The sequence below is a fragment of the Centropristis striata genome, chromosome 17, assembly GCF_030273125.1.
Source record: "Centropristis striata isolate RG_2023a ecotype Rhode Island chromosome 17, C.striata_1.0, whole genome shotgun sequence".
NCBI classification, from domain to species: domain Eukaryota; kingdom Metazoa; phylum Chordata; class Actinopteri; order Perciformes; family Serranidae; genus Centropristis; species Centropristis striata.
In genome coordinates, this window is record NC_081533.1 from 10,941,078 (window position 1) to 10,957,661 (window position 16,584).

General features: G+C 41.1%; 1 protein-coding gene across 1 annotated transcript; it reads left to right on the forward strand.

The window, feature by feature from the left end:
* The first annotated feature begins 7,947 nt into the window (after positions 1-7,947).
* LOC131990180 (GTPase IMAP family member 7-like) lies at positions 7,948-9,216 on the forward strand. Its single transcript, XM_059355579.1, has 2 exons — positions 7,948-8,806; positions 8,990-9,216. The coding sequence occupies exons 1-2, from the start codon at positions 7,948-7,950 to the stop codon at positions 9,214-9,216; spliced, it is 1,086 nt and encodes a 361-aa protein (XP_059211562.1).
* Positions 9,217-16,584: the final 7,368 nt, after the last annotated feature.

The window sequence follows — 16,584 nt, forward strand, 5'->3', positions numbered from 1 at the left end:
AACCGCAAAGATAAAACATTTTTAAATTTTTCATAAATTGGATGTTGAATAAGTTTTAGTGTACGCCTGACTGTATTTCTGCCTCCTACAGGCCTTCTGATGCAATTTTTTTTTTTTTTTGTTAAAACGTATCACCAATGTAAATGTAAACAAAGAATAAACTGAAAAAAAAGTTATTTGAGCAAATATCTGTTTTTTACTTTGCAAACCAATCAATTAATGGATGTTGCATTATATAACTAGAAAATGTGTGTGTGTGTGTGTGTGTGTGTGTGTATGTGTGTATGTGTGTGTGAAACGTGTATCTGGAGGAGTGTGCACGCTTACGTGCGCATTTGTGTGTGTGTGTGTAGCGAAAATTGCATAAAGTTACCTCTGTGTGTGTGCGTGTGTGTGCGTGTGTGTGCGCGCATGTGTGTTTGAAGCATGTGTATGCATGTGTGAGGAGTGTGCGCGCTTACGCGCATGTGTGTGTGTGTGTATCTGTAACTGTAATCACATCAAAGATCAAAGGCAATCAGATCAAAGCAATCAACAGAATTAACTGACACCTGCCAATGTCCCAGAAGAGTGACAGCAGCCAGAGGTGGACGGACTGGAATTTCAGGCCTCGAACAGAAAGCATTTTTTGCAAAACCATAATACCTATCATTGATCTGACTTCACTTTGAGCTTGAGTTCATCCTGAACGTCTACATGTTTTTTTTTTTTTCAGAAAAATGAAAAAATAGCTTTGTTAGAGCGATCTAAAAAAACTGTTATATCTCCCTTTTTCAGAAATCTTCCTGCGTTTTTAATATGGGAGCCAATGAGGCTGTTAGTGCGTGCTGGTGGTGCATCTGTGCGTCGTACGCCCAAACTATAACTCTTACAGCTTTACCAGAGAATTGTGAGTGAGTAGACACATTTTCCTACGTTTCTATGTATAAATTATTTCTGTAGAGTGGAATTTGCGGCCTGGAGCTCAGTTTTCAAATTTATTTTTTGACAATTTTTTCTCTCCCTCTAGACTCTGGTGATGATGTCACACACTGTGACACGAACATTCCGTGCAATACACACCCATTATAATCTCAGAATTTCTCCAAAAATGATCATGGTCATTGAACAGGGATGGATAAAAAACTATATGACCTATCGAAACATGGATTAATACACCGATACACAAGACTTGTGTCTACTGTTTAAAGTTTAAATGGAGTCTCTAGGTGAAATTATGCCGGAGAAGTAGACGTTTAAAGATCTCCAATTATTGTTCTTTTTCGCTCATTTTTTTCCGGCCGTCCCATTCATTTCAATGCAAAATTGTAGTAGCGGGACGAAATTGCGTCCAGAAGAGGAAGAAGAAGAAATCCACAGTATAACAGTAGTGCTCGGGGCTTCTAACTGCTATTTAGAATGTGTGTGTGCTGCTGTCACTGTCACTAGACTTCAGTTATATAGGTTGTCCCTTTTTTGAGAACCATTTATGAAACCAAAGGAGAATATTCTTGTAAATAACTTGTCTGTTTCTCACCATTTGCACTCTTCATTTAGGGTGTCATTAGTTTGTTTAAAAAAGATGCATGCGCTGAGGAGTCTCTCGTCTGAGGAATGAGGAAACTTTTTCTCCTCTCTTTCTTCAGGTAAATATGTATTTTTTGTTATTGTACAAAACAGGGTTGCACAATGCAATGTAGTTGTAGACCCTTCATGTTAAACAAAAACAATAGAGTCTTCCTGTAGTTCATAGAGCAGAAACAAAACCAAAGATGAACTACGGAATCCAGATGAGCAGATCTGGTGATAAAACATAACAGTAGTATGTGGAGACAGAAGTCCCAAAAAAGCTTTTATTACTAAGTTTCAAAAAAGGTAAAATATTTCTAAAGTTTAAATAGGACTTGAAAGTTAAATGACATGTAGAATGTCAGAAAGATGGGGGAACATTTTACGCTTTAATTGGAGTAAGTAATGCATGAAAAAGTGTCAATTTTTTTTACCTTCCCTATTCAATTCCCTAGTTTACTTCCTTTCCGAGCTTTAAAATTTCATCTTAATCCTGCTTCACAGTTTATAATCCATGAACTACTGCTCACCAATGTTGGTTAGTTTCTCACAGAAGTAGAATTTACAGGTGGTGTTGCAGTTATTTTACAATTTATTACTGAAAAATGTAACTACACATTATATTTCTGATGCACTTTAACAATTCAATAATCCAGTAAGCCCCTTATGTTTAAAGGGCCTTACACTTCAATTACAGATATTAGGGCCTGACCTCTGTAGGTTTTTTATTGAGACTCATAAAAAAAAAAAAAAAACTTCACAGATTTGTGAGTAGGAATAAAAACAGAATATTTTTTATGTGGGTGTACATCCATATGACTATGCACGCATTAACATTATTATACAAATCTAATTCTAAAAAGTAAATTTTAAATTTTTTACATATTTACCAGCTACTTTTCACAAGATCAGTGAAGAAGAGGGAGAGAAGCTATGAAAAAGTCATATCCGTCTGTAGATGGGAGAAAATCTTTTTCTGAACGATCCAATTATGTTGAATCACATGCAATATGTAATTAGTCTTTCAGCTTCAACTTATTTCTGTTTTATGAGCAATCTATCTCTTCAATCTGCTGCAATATGTTACAAACTCTAAAGCCCTAAATCATCATTATACTCTTAATTCCAGGGCTGGTTGGCCAAATCTGAATGTTCATACACTCAGTCATTGGCAGTTGTTTATTTAAAAAGCTATTGTAGGAAAACTCCTTTTATATATTTTGGTAATAATTGGTAACTGTTCATGTACAAACATTTTGAATGCATTCATTCCTGTTTCACTGTTGTTATTATTGTGTTGTCCATTACTTTTGTTATACTGTTGTCCCTTTGAATAGAGATCATTGATATTAATGGGACAACCTAGAATATAACTTTATTGTCATTGTACAAGACAACAAAATTTTGTTTGGAGCAGTCCTCCTCCAGTTGCACAGTTCAAAATATTGATATTTATATCAATATGAGAAAAATATTTAAAACAAAACACAACATTATCAACGGTGTCAGCAATATATGTATAAATAAAATATATATCTAAGTAACAATGTTTTAAAAAATGTCCAAGTCCTTAAGTGCAATAGTGCAATAGTGGTTAAACCTGGAACCTGGTTAAATAAAGGTTACATTTTCCCACAGCTCTTAAAATGAACCACAGATGTTTGGGATTAATGTCAAACAAGTTACTTGCTAATTTTCACTGAATTACCATGAACATTGGGCTTCCTTTCAAAGACATTTCCAAAAGTTATTCCTAAAAGTTATTGCAGAAATATGCAGAAAAATAAAATAAAGTGTTAACGAATAAGGTTATTCAAAAGTGAATGTGCCCTAACAATCCCTTCTTATCAACACAACTGCAATCCCAGGTTTTTGGAATGAATTCATTTAATTTTAATACGTACTGTGTTAAGAGTTGTATAATTTTTTTTATGTTGTAAAAGTTAACAGTTTCTGCTATAAAGTTAACCCTGCCAATAAAACTGGATTTCAGCTATTTCCTGTCACTCAAAGAGACTCAAATACACTTCCAGTAAATCATGTACGTGAAGGAGAGAAGAATAGTTCCTAAAGGAATGTGGTCAAGCTGCCGTCAAGCCTGTTTAGATTAGAATTAAAGAAGTACTAAAAGAACTAAAACTACGTTAAAGAACTTAAAGAACTACCTACGGCCACAGCGTCATCACAATTGTTTTCAGCCTGTGAACTTGTACAGGTGACTCCCTGCAGTGGATGCTGCCAATAAAAAAAAGAGAAAAACAATTCCTCTTGACTAGCTCTGTCTCAAAGAAACACCACCCTCTAAAGATATGAAAAGATATTCTGTAAACTGTAGTTTAACGAGGAACCTCATGCTACTGTAGTGGGAAATATGCAGCTTCTAAAATATTGAAATTAGATGTCCTGTTGATATGAAGAAATCCTGCATAATAAACAAAAACTCATTTACAGAATGCCTGTATATGTGTGTAAATATTTGTAACAGGGGCAACTCCAGGATTTTTTGGGGAGCATTGGAAATCAGTAAATTACATCAGAAATAAATACAGAGATGAATTTGGCTTGAAAAACAAAGGCTTAAAAAGGAAATCATATTCAGCCCCTCACTCTCGCTAGACGCGCTCCTGATTTGTAGTGACAATGTTTTCCCTCTAATGTGAATGGACCTGTGAAAAATGTGAAATTGACAATGTAAATTGGAGATTTTACATGATGATAGAACAAAACAAAAAAACAATCTTCAATTAATTGCAATTAAAACATTTTTTATCCATTCAAAATGTACTTTAAAGGGGGATTTTTTCTTATATTTAATACTCTTACCAACATAAGAGTGGATACATAGGCTTGCTTTATGTATTGTATTTATTATTGTAAATGAATTCAGCACAGTACTTAGAAGGCTACACACATATTCATGTTCATACAACTGGAGTTACGTCCATTCATTCATTCATTACCCTTAACAGCTAATCCAACCTCAGGATTATGCCCACCACATGTTGTGGTAATTCAACCCTTTAGGAGTTTAAATTCAGACAAACCATGTGCCAGCATTTATTATCTACTCATATTTTCTGAAATTAAAATGAATCTCTGCAGCAGCACCAGCCGGTTTGTGTCATCAGCTAAATTCTGATTGGAGCAGTAGGACATGACATCACCCTTTTCCCCTGAAGCCCCACCAAGATGGAATATTTGTGTGTATTTACTGTTTGAATTAACAGTTTATGGAACAGATTTAGTAAGAGAGAGGAAAACCTCCTCTGTCAGGAGGAGGGCACAATTGTTTATGAGGTTTCTGAGGAATGTAGTTGATCCACTGCTGAGTGTATAAAAAGTCCAACAGGTGATACATGAAACATATTCACAAAGTCTCTGGCAGTCGTGTCAATCAGACTATTTGTCGCTTCAGAGTTACTTCACTGTTGACAACATGGGCGGTAAATTAATTTATTTCAGTTATTTCAGTCAGGGTTTCTCATTAAGATATTTAAATAAAAGTTATTTTTTATCGTGCAGGGGATAAACTTAGACAGTGTCTGTTTTTTCCTTCTCATTTTAATTTTGCTGAAAAGTGATTGGTACTGTTAGAAAAGATTAGATATTTTTGATCATTAATGTGCTAGTTGGTGCCTTTTTATGTTTTTACCATTCTTCCCTTTATGCTAATAGTGTTAACTGCTTTCTGACCAATGAGGATTTTTTGTTATCGATCTCTTGCGTATGTTTTTATACATGAAGGAAGACAATACCTGTGAGGATGAAGAGGGTAACAATTGGGCATTTCAGAGGAAAGAGGACATTTTTTAGGAATAATGGTTTTATTCATTACTACATTATTTACCAAGTGCTCCCAACTCGTCTTTTTTTTAATAGTAGAAATGAACAGATTTACTTTTGTGTATCAGCACTCAAGTTATCAGCACTTCTTCCAGTACATCATGTACGTAAAGGAGGACAGAATAGTTTAACAGTTCGGTGGAACTGGACTCATACTTTTACAGAGTGAAAAATACAAATGGAAATTCTCAGAAATGAAAAGAGCCGGATGCAACGGGAGGTCCTAAACGGCTAGAAAAACATGGCAGTTAGAAACACGCATCAAAACCACGACAACTTAAAAATGGAGCTCTTCTTACAAGGAACAACGTAGAACTAACTGGCACTGGATCACAAGAACCACAGGGTTTAATTAGGCAGGTAATCAGGGGAGCGGAGACAGCTGTGCACCTGGTTAAGGTGCTCTGATGAGCAGAGGATGAGGCACACACACACACACACACAGACAGAAACACATGAGGGTAGAGGGACTGAGGGAAAACAGGAGGGAGATCACCAGACAGAATGTGTTCAAGCTGCCATTGAACCTGTTTAAGTTAATAATAAAGAAGTTATCTGCCTAAAAAATAAAAGCTCACTTACAGTACATATATGTTTGAATATTTCCAGATATCTGCAATGACAGTATTTAACCTTTAATGTGAAACGACCCGTGATAAATGTGCAACACAAGATGTAAAAGTGGGATTATACATGATAATAGGACAAAAAAATAATAATCTGTTAATCTGTTGAAATCCAATGAAGTCAACACACTGGAGCAGCAGAAGTGAAGGGAGAAGAAAATGTGTTTACTGTATCTGAGACATACGGGCACTCTGAGCCCGCTGAGGAAGCCTCTAGTGCTCATTACAACCTCACTAAGCTTTGTTCTATATCTGTATCAGTACTGGTACATTTGAAATAAGGTAATTTGAACAAATTAAGACTTAAACCAATTAATATTTATATTAAAGCATGAGATGGAATGTGATATGTGCTGTGATTGTGGTTGCACAACATGTTGGAATGTTTTCAGACATGACCAACTGTCTCTCAAATCCAAAAACTAGAGCACTAAAGATCAAGTATAGAGTATGAAACAGACAAGAACAGAGACACTGACAGCACCCATGTTATGGGTTTATGAATAAAAAATGTTGTTTCATGACTAAAAGGCACCACAATAGAAAAATACTGTTTTTGTGTATCCACATAATCAGTCACCCAGCCACAGACTTCTTCTCTGGTTTCTGGCTTTGAGAAAGACGAGCTCATGTTCACAAATACTGACTGACCTTTTCTCACCCATTTACATCACATATAAGTGTTGTTTCCCTTTAAGATGGATGCAAAGACATTTTAATGTATTGTTTTAATAAACCAATTGCATTTTTGACTCAAAACTGTCAGCAAAACTGTGATAAGTGGTACATGACATCATATTTTTCTAGGAAGCCCAACCCAGATTCATGTACATGTGGGACACTTTTTTTTCAAGTAGCAATAAGCTAGTTGAAAATAAATGGAAAAAAGTGAATATATTTTTCAAGTAAAATCAACTCCAAATGTTAAAATTGAAGTTAGGAACAGTGCAACTACTTACATCTCCCTCTTTAGCAGTATTTCAAACTGAATTAGTGTGCAAGAAAACAAGAAGTCCTCCAGTGACTGACTGCTTCGTACCACATCATCCCAGTCCCAAATCTGTCCATCTTGGAACATCACTTCCTTCTTATCTTTTCTCTTTTTCTCTAGCTGCGTGTCTTTCTCTCTCGCTCTCTTTCTGGGGGGCATGGTTGGAGCTACACAGTCACGTCGGTTCCGCTTAACTTCTTTTTGTTTTATTTTTATATATTAGGTGCAACCATATGATATAGTGCCCTATCTTTACAATTGTTCGCAATAGTATTTCCTGTAATTTTTTTTTATATAAAGCTGCGCCCCCCCTACAAATAAATCCCCTCGCCCCACACAGACGAACAGATAACGAAAGTCAAACCAGAATAAAAACTGCGTCAGAGCAGAGAAGAACAAACACAAAGGACAGTCCTCTGGTGGATCCATTTTTTCCCCAACATGGCCAGTGAGTTACTTCTTTCAGTTATTCTCCAACACTTTTTTAATTTGTTATCACTGCTCTCTGTACATTACAATATGACGTGGCATTTTGAAAACTCATACTTTGGCTTATTCATCATTATAATGTTCACACTTGAAACCTAACTAGTTAAATCAGTACTGGTTAATGTAAAATGTAGCATTCACCTGGTTGGTAACATTTCAGCTGAATAGTCCCTGTTATCTGTATGTAAAACATTTATTGAGAAATAAAAGCAAAGGAAGGGAGGAAAGATTTACTTCAACCACCAAAAAGTACCAAGCTGTTCACTACATCCCAGTAACCTGTAGATGGCAGCACAGATCTGCATTAGTTTGAAAAGGAGCCACAAGTTTGAGTCTAATATTCTCTCCACTTCACTATCTGATGAGAATAGAAAGAATTACATTTGGAGTGGAAATGTGGGGTTTTATGAAAACTTAACAAACATGGCAATGATTTTTGTAATGCAATTCATGTGTATCTTCTTGTTTGAAAAAAACGTACAAAAATTGCACAGTATTAATGATGGATTTTTTTTTCTTTCAGTGTCCGACAGAAAGACGATTGTCCTCTTGGGAAAAACTGGAGTTGGGAAAAGCAGCCTGGCTAACACCATATTTGGAGAAAAACTGTTCAAAATTGGCAACACTGGCAACTCTGAAACAAGTGAATGTCAAGCAAAAACCAAATCTGTCAATGGAAGAAGCATCACCTTGATCGACACTCCTGGTTTCTTTGACACAGACAGACCTGAGGAGGAGATGAAGGCTGAGATAGTGAGGTGTATCACAGAGTGCTCTCCTGGGCCTCATGCTTTTGTCATTGTGCTTAAAGTGGAGAGATTCACAGAGCAAGAACAGGCTGTCATCACAAGAATAAAAGAATACTTTTCTGAGGAAGTCTTTAAATACACAACTGTTCTCTTTATTCAGGGTGACCAGCTCGATGAAGGACAAACAATTGAGCAGTATTTCTGCAATAATAAGGCTGTGAGTGATCTTGTTAAGAAGTGTGGAGGACGCTGTCATGTCATTGATAATAAATACTGGAAGAACGACCAGCAGGATGAATACAGAAGCAACAAGTTCCAGGTGGAGAAGCTCCTCAAGACAATAGATGAGATAACTGAGGCAAACAGAGGAGGCTGCTACACCAATGAGATGCTACAAGCAGCAGAGGAAATGATCCAACAAGAGGAGGAGCGCATTAGAAAGTCATCACCAAACATGTCAGAGGAAGAGATCAGAGAGCAGGCTAAGGGCAGCATATTCAAGAAGATTTTGATCAAACTGGCAGGTATTACAACAGGTGCACTGTTAGGAGCTTTGCTTGGTGTGGGAGTTAGTGTTGGAGTAGTGATAACAGCTTTAAAGAAGGTAGGAATACCATTAATAGAAACAATCAAAGACGTGGTAGAGGCACGTGCAGCATTAAAAAAAGCAGCAGGAGGAGCAGCAGGAGGAGAAGCAGGAGCAGCAGCAGCAGGAGGAGCAGCAGCAGCAGGAGGAGCAGCAGGAGGAGCTGGGTGGTCTGTATTACCCACAGTTAAAGTGGCAGTTGTAGGGTCCGCTGCAGTGGGAGCTGTGGTTGGAGGTTTTAAAGGATATCATGCAGCTGAGGATGCAGAGACAGTAGAGGAAGGAGCAGTGAAAGCAGCAGAGGCTGTCTGGGATGAAGCCATATCTGTTTTAGATAAAGCAAACGATTTCATGGACAGACTATCACACCTGAAAAAAGAATAGAACCAAAACGTGCTGTGACTCTTGAAGACATGGAAGATAATTTATCATTAAAAAGTCACATCTTCCTGTAGATGAAAATCCTATCTGATCTGATCTGATCCTTCCTGTTTATCATTTGTATTTTATTTTATAATCCATGAACTACTGCTCATCCGTGTTGGTTTGTTTCTCACAGAAGTAGAATTTATTTGTGGTACCACTCTACTAAACATGTTGCTTCAGAGTTATTTTACACTTTATTACTGAAAAATTTAACTCTCATTATATTTCTGATGCACTATAACGATTCAATAATCCAGTAAGCCCCTTATGTTTTAAGGGCCTTAAACTTCTATTACAGATATTTGGGCCTGACCTGTGTAGGTTTTTTGAGACTGATATATAAAAAAACACTTCAGACTTATTTTTTATATGCACAGGTAATCAGAAGGATGCTTTCTTAAACAATATTTAACATTATTATACAACCACAATTCCAAAAGAAAATAAAACAATGGGATGTTATACTGATATATATTTAATCGAAAACTGTAATAAGACAGTATATTTTATGTTTAAACTGAAATGTTTGTTTTTGTCAATATTCTGAATTTGATGCATGTTTTTATTACATATTTACCAGCCACTATTCTTTTTTATTTTTAACCAGCCTGACACCATTTAGTAATCACACTTTTATGTGTACACCTAAACAACTTTTGTATAGTTTGTCTTGCTTTGAATACACATAAAAAACATGCATTCAATATTCATTCTCTTATGCTTATATATTTCACACACACGCACACACACACACACACACACACACACACACACACACACACACACACACACACACACACTGGGGGACTGGTTTTATATGAAGACAAACACAAGATCAGTGAAGAAGAGGGAGAGAATCTATTAAAGTCATATCTGTCTGTAGATGGGAGAAAATCTTGTTGTGAACAATCCAATTATATTGAATCACATGTAATATGTAATTATTTCTTCAGCTTCAACTTTTTTCTGTTTTATGAGCTAACCACAGAGTGTCTTATTTCATATGATGCTATTTGCCAATTGTCAACCTGTAAACTGTAATCAATGACATAAAACATTTTAACACAATTTATAGATTCAAATATTAAGAATTGTTTAAATCAAACCAGTGTACACTGTTTCCTGTTGCCAAAGATATACTATATCAATTTTGTTGTGTATTTTGTGTCTGTAATATTATGAACTACAAATAAAAAGAAACTTGTGAAAAATATTATTAGAGCAAATAAAGTTTTTCTTAGTAAAGTTACACTCAACTCTGATTGGTTCACAGTTCAAATGAAGTCTTGTCCAGACTTGGGTTCATGTAGCCGTCACTCAGAGTATTAATCTGCTTTAGAAAATATAGTTATTTAATAGTTAATATTTATTCAGTCAGATAACTATCCTGTGCCCTGATGGAACATTTTATTTAAATTAAATTAGCGCTGCCAAGAAAACTGGATGTCAGATATTTCCTGTCAGTCAAAGAGACTCAAATAGACTTCTTCCAGTACATCATGTATGTAAAGGAGGGCAGAATAGTTTAACGGTTCGGTGGAACTGGACTCATTCGCTGGACACGGATTATAAGGGTAGAAGCAAAAAATAATTTATTTTAAACAGTGAAAAATACAAACGAAAATACTCAGGTCACAAAGGCAGAAATGAAGAGAGCCGGATACAACGGGAGGTCCTGAACGGCTGAAAAACAGGGCGGTTAGAAACACGCATCAAAAACACGACAACTTAAAAACAGAGTTATGACGTAGAACTAACTGGCACTGGATCACAGGAACCACAGGGTTTAAGTTGAAGTTGGTTTAGACACACACACACACACACACACACACACACACACACACACACAGACAGAAACACATGAGGGTAGAGGGACAGACTGGGATCTAAAGGAATGTGTTCAAGCTGCCATTGAACCTGTTTAAGTTAATAATAAAGAAGTTATCTGCCTAAAAAATAAAAACTCACTTACAGTACACAGATGTTTGAATATTACCAGATATCTGCAATGACAGTATTTAACCTTTAATGTGAAACGACCCGTGATAAATGTGCAACACAAGATGTAAAAGTGGGATTTTACATGATAATATGACAAAAACAAATTAATCTGTTAATCTGTTGAAATCCAATGAAGTCAACACACTGGAGCAGCAGAAGTGAAGGGAGAAGAAAATGTGTTTACTGTATCTGAGACATACGGGCACTCTGAGCCCACTGAGGAAGCCTCTAGTGCTCATTACAACCTCACTAAGCTTTGTTCTATATCTGTATCAGTACTGGTACATTTGAAATAAGGTAATTTGAACAAATTAAGACTTAAACCAAGTAATATTTATATTAAAGCATGAGATGGAATGTGATATGTGCTGTGATTGTGGTTGCACAACATGTTGGAACGTTTTCAGACATGACCAACTGTCTCTCAAATCCAAAAACTAGAGCACTAAAGATCAAGTATAGAGTATGAAACAGACAAGAACAGAGACACTGTGTCACACCGCGGTGAGGTTTGTCTTGTTCTGGGTTTTATTTTGTCTTGTGACTTCCTGTTTTATTTTGAAAATTAACTCTCCTCTCGTTTCAGATCACTTGCCCTTCCCCTGGTGTCACTAGTCTGATTGTCTTCCCTGATTCCTGATTGTGTCCACCTGTTCCCCATTGCCCTCATGTGTCTTATAGTCTGCGTCTCCCTTTGTCTTGTGCCAGAGTGTTTCGTTCCTGTCGATCACCCAAGCCAGTTACCATAGTCCAAGTTTGTCTCTGATTCTTTGTGAAGTGTTTTCTTTTCCTCCAGGCGAGTGATTTTGTGTTCATAGTGTTCTTAGTTTGTTCCTAGTGCCATAGTGTGTTTCAGCCTCTGTTTTTTAGGAGTGCCTTTTGTTTTGTATCTTTAGCTTTAGCATTTTTTCCTCCCTTTGGAGTGATTTTCTGTTGGTTCATTTTCCTTTTGTGTCTGCTGTTTTGTCCCTCCCTTTTGGAGTGGTTTTTTGTTCTTATTAGATTCATAGGATATTTTCATAGCCATTTATTTTATCACCGTGTCCTGAGGAAAAGAGGGATTAATAAAGTCCACACGAATCTACGCTCTGCATCTGAGTCCTCCTTCATGTCCAGGCCTGACAGTACACTCTGGCCAGTATGGACTCAGCAGAGACTGATCAGATGGCAGAGTTCCTGCGCGCTCAGGAGGCCCGTCTCTCCCGTCAGGAGGAGTTTCAGACAACCATGGCTTACCAGTTGAGTCACCTCGCGACTCAAATTCAGGCCCTCCAGGACCGTTCCGTCCAGATCACCACAGCTCTCGAGCCTCTAGCAGCCGCAGCTGCTCCCGCCCCAGCTGTGCCTACCGTCGGGGCTGGTTGTAAGTTGGCTCAACCAGAAAAATTCTCTGGGGAACCAGGACTCTGTAAGACTTTTCTCATTGATTGTTCTATTCATTATGAACTGTTTCCCAATGCTTTCCCCACTGACCGAGCCAAGATAGCCTTTATGGTGTCCCACCTGACCGGTAGAGCCAAAGCTTGGGCCTCAGCAGAGTGGGCTCAGGACTCTCCACTCTGCAACTCCCTCACAGACTTTAAGGCAGCCTTACAGAGGACTTTTGACCCGGTCACGACAGACCGGGAAAGAGCTCAGGAGCTGAGCAGACTAAATCAAGGCAGCAACTCAGTTTGTGACTATGCTATCCACTTCCGCACCTTGGCTGCGGAAAGTGGGTGGAACACCACAGCCCTGTACGATGTGTTCCTGAAGGGGCTGGCAGCCCCCATTCAAGACCTTCTTGTGCCCTTGGATTTACCCTCAGACTTAGACTCCCTCATCGCGCTCGCCATCCGGACGGACAACAGGGTCCGTCAACTCCAACAGCAACGCGGCAGCCAATCCGCAGAGAGATCCACGCACACACAAGCACCGGGCTGGCGGGAACCCCGCCGTTCACTGCCAGAGCAGCGTCGTCCCTCTCCCATGGAAGGGGAGGGAGAGCCCATGCAGCTGGGAAGGGCTCGGCTGACACAAGAGGAGCGACGGAGACGACAGCAGGAGGGCCGGTGCTTTTATTGCGGGGAGTTAGGCCATCGTGCCGCTGTTTGCTCAGCCAAGAGATCCACAGTGGTGAGTCAGTTTACTGCCTTGAGCTCCGTGCCACGTACCCTCACCACAGTCAAGGTAATACACCACACTGCCACAGAACTTGGTGCGCTTATTGACTCAGGGGCTGATGAGAGTTTAATGGACTGGGGTTTAGCCGAGGAGTTGGGCCTCAAATCTGAACTTTTAGTTAGACCGATCAACGCCAAAGCTCTCAATGGAAATGAACTCTTCACCATCACACACATCTCAGAACCCCTCAAAATGCACATAAACGAGCACAGGGAACACATACGTTTTTATTTGTTCAAATCACCATCCCAAACACTGATTTTGGGACAGCCATGGCTGTTTCACCACAACCCCCATGTAAACTGGAGAACGGGAGAAATTATGGGGTGGGGGGAGGACTGTGTTGGTGACTGTTTAGACATCTCTACTCAGGGGAGAGATGTAACTGTGGCTAATTTTACCTCTGCTAACTCCACCATAGACTCCGAGTACCCGGACCTGAGCTCTGTGCCCTCCTGCTACCACCACCTTCGGGAGGTTTTTAGTAAGACCAAGGCCATGTCACTCCCTCCTCATCGGCCATATGACTGTGCCATTGAACTTATTCCAGGCTCCACCATTCCCAAGGGCCAACTGTACTCGGTCTCGGGGCCAGAGAGGGAGGCCATGAGGGAGTACATCGGCACCTCCCTGAAGGCGGGGTTGATCCGCCCATCTTCATCACCAGCAGGTGCCGGTTTCTTCTTTGTGGACAAGAAGGACGGGTCCCTAAGACCTTGCATAGACTATAGTCCCCTTAATGACATTACTATAAAGAACCGTTATCCACTTCCTCTCATGTCTTCCGTGTTTGACCAGCTCCAGCAGGCCAAAGTTTTCACTAAACTAGACCTACGCAACGCATACCATCTGATCAGAATAAGGGAGGGGGACGAGTGGAAAACGGGGTTTAATACCCCAAGCGGTCATTATGAGTACCTGGTCATGCCTTTTGGATTAACCAACGCGCCTGCTGTGTTCCAAGCAATGATTAATGAGGTACTTGGGGATTTTCTGGACCATTTTGTATATGTATACCTTGATGACATTCGCATTTACTCTCCTGACCTTGACACACACCAAGACCATGTAAACAAAGTGCTAAAAAGACTGCTGGAGAACAAACTCTATGTCAAAGCTGAAAAGAGTGAGTTCCATGCCAACACCGTCTCCTTCCTGGGCTTCATTGTAGCCCCTGGAAGAGTGCAGATGGACCCGGCTAAAATTAGCGCTGTTACTGAGTGGCCCACACCTGATAGCCGTAAGAAGGTTCAGCAGTTCCTTGGTTTTGCTAACTTTTACAGACGGTTCATCAAAGGCTTCAGCGCAATAGCTGCCCCACTCCATGCTCTTACTTCTCCACAGGTGCGTTTTCACTGGTCTCCTGAGGTGGAGACAGCCTTCCAGATCCTCAAGCGTCGCTTTACCTCGGCTCCCATCCTCACCATGCCAGACCCACAGCGACAGTTCGTGGTCGAGGTGGACGCGTCCAACGAAGGGATCGGGGCAGTCCTCTCTCAACGGTCAGAGCAGGATGGAAAGATGCATCCCTGCGCCTTCATGTCACGGCGGCTGTCCAAAGCGGAGAGGAATTATGATGTCGGCAACAGGGAGCTACTGGCGGTCAAGGCTGCCCCGGAAGAGTGGCGACACTGGCTTGAGGGGGCAAACCATCCATTCATTGTCTGGACTGATCACAAGAACCTTGAATATATCAGAAAAGCCAAGAGACTCAATTCTCGCCAGGCCAGGTGGGCGCTTTTCTTTAACCGGTTTTCCTTTTCTCTCTCTTACAGGCCGGGGTCCCGCAACGGCAAGCCAGACGCCCTGTCTCGACTCTTTGACCCCGAGCCTGTTGCCAAGGTACCAGAGACTATCCTCCCACTAACCTGTGTGGTTGGAGCGGTGACCTGGCAAATAGAAAATGAGGTTAAGCAGGCTAATGGTGAGGCTCCGCCACCTAGTGGGTGCACAGTGAATCGTTTGTTTGTCCCGGTTGAGTTGCGCCCACAGGTGATCCACTGGGCCCACACCTCGCTGCTTTCCTGCCATCTGGGAGTTCGGAGGACTATGTTCGCCATCTCTCGGAGGTTCTGGTGGCCATCCATGGAGCCGGGGGTCCGGGAGTACGTAGAGGCATGTTCGGTCTGCGCCCGAAACAAGACGTCCTCCAGGTCACGCATGGGACTCTTACAGCCGCTCCCCATCCCCTCCAGACCGTGGTCCGACATCTCCATGGACTTCGTCACGGGGCTCCCAGTGTCACAAGGTAACACCACTGTCCTCACAGTGGTGGATAGATTTTCCAAAATGGCTAGATTCATTGCTCTGCCAAAACTGCCCTCCGCCAAGGAAACGGCAGAGACCATGATGAACAATGTTTTCAGGATTCATGGATTTCCCAAGGATATAGTATCCGACCGGGGGCCCCAGTTTGTTTCCCGGTTCTGGAGGGAGTTCTGTCGACTCATCGGAGCCAAGGCCAGCCTGACCTCCGGATATCACCCGGAGTCCAACGGCCAGACCGAACGCCTAAACCAGCAACTGGAAACCGGCCTCCGGTGTCTGGTCACCCAGAATCCCTCTACATGGAGCAAGCACCTGGTCTGGGTTGAGTATGCCCACAACTCACTGCCCACCTCAGCCACAGGTTTTTCGCCGTTTGAATGTGTATTTGGTTACTTGCCTCCTGTTTTTGCAGACAACGAGCCAGAAGTCTCTGTGCCCTCTGCCCATGCCGTAGTTCGTCGTTGTCGCCGTATCTGGGCGGCCGCTCGGCAGGTGTTAACTCGTCAAGGGGATCGAGTCAAGAAAGCGGCAGACCGTAAGAGACGACCCGCTCCAGCCTACCAGCCAGGTGAGAGGGTGTGGCTGTCTGCTAAAGATCTCCATCTCAGGGTCCCCTCCAAGAAGCTGGCGCCTCGGTTCGTGGGTCCATTCCCCATCACCAAGATCATTAGCCCCGCGGCCGTCCGCCTCCGCCTGCCTCGATCCCTCCGTGTTCACCCGACCTTCCACGTAAGCCAGATCAAACCGGCCAAGGAGAGTCCCATGGTCCCGGCTGTCACACCTCCGCCGCCGCCAGAAGTGGTAGACGGCGGCCCAGTCTACAAAGTCAAGCAGTTGCTGGCGGTACGCAGCCGGGGCCGGGGTAGACAATACCTGGTGGACTGGGAAGGATAC

Bases quoted from the DNA above. Each gene is read 5' to 3' on its own strand.
- LOC131990180 (XM_059355579.1), top strand. From the start codon at position 7,948: ATGTGTATCTTCTTGTTTGAAAAAAACGTACAAAAATTGCACAGTATT. The intron at 8,807-8,989 runs GTGTGGGAGTTA...GAGGAGCAGCAG, and splicing joins ACTGTTAGGAGCTTTGCTTG to GAGGAGCTGGGTGGTCTGTA.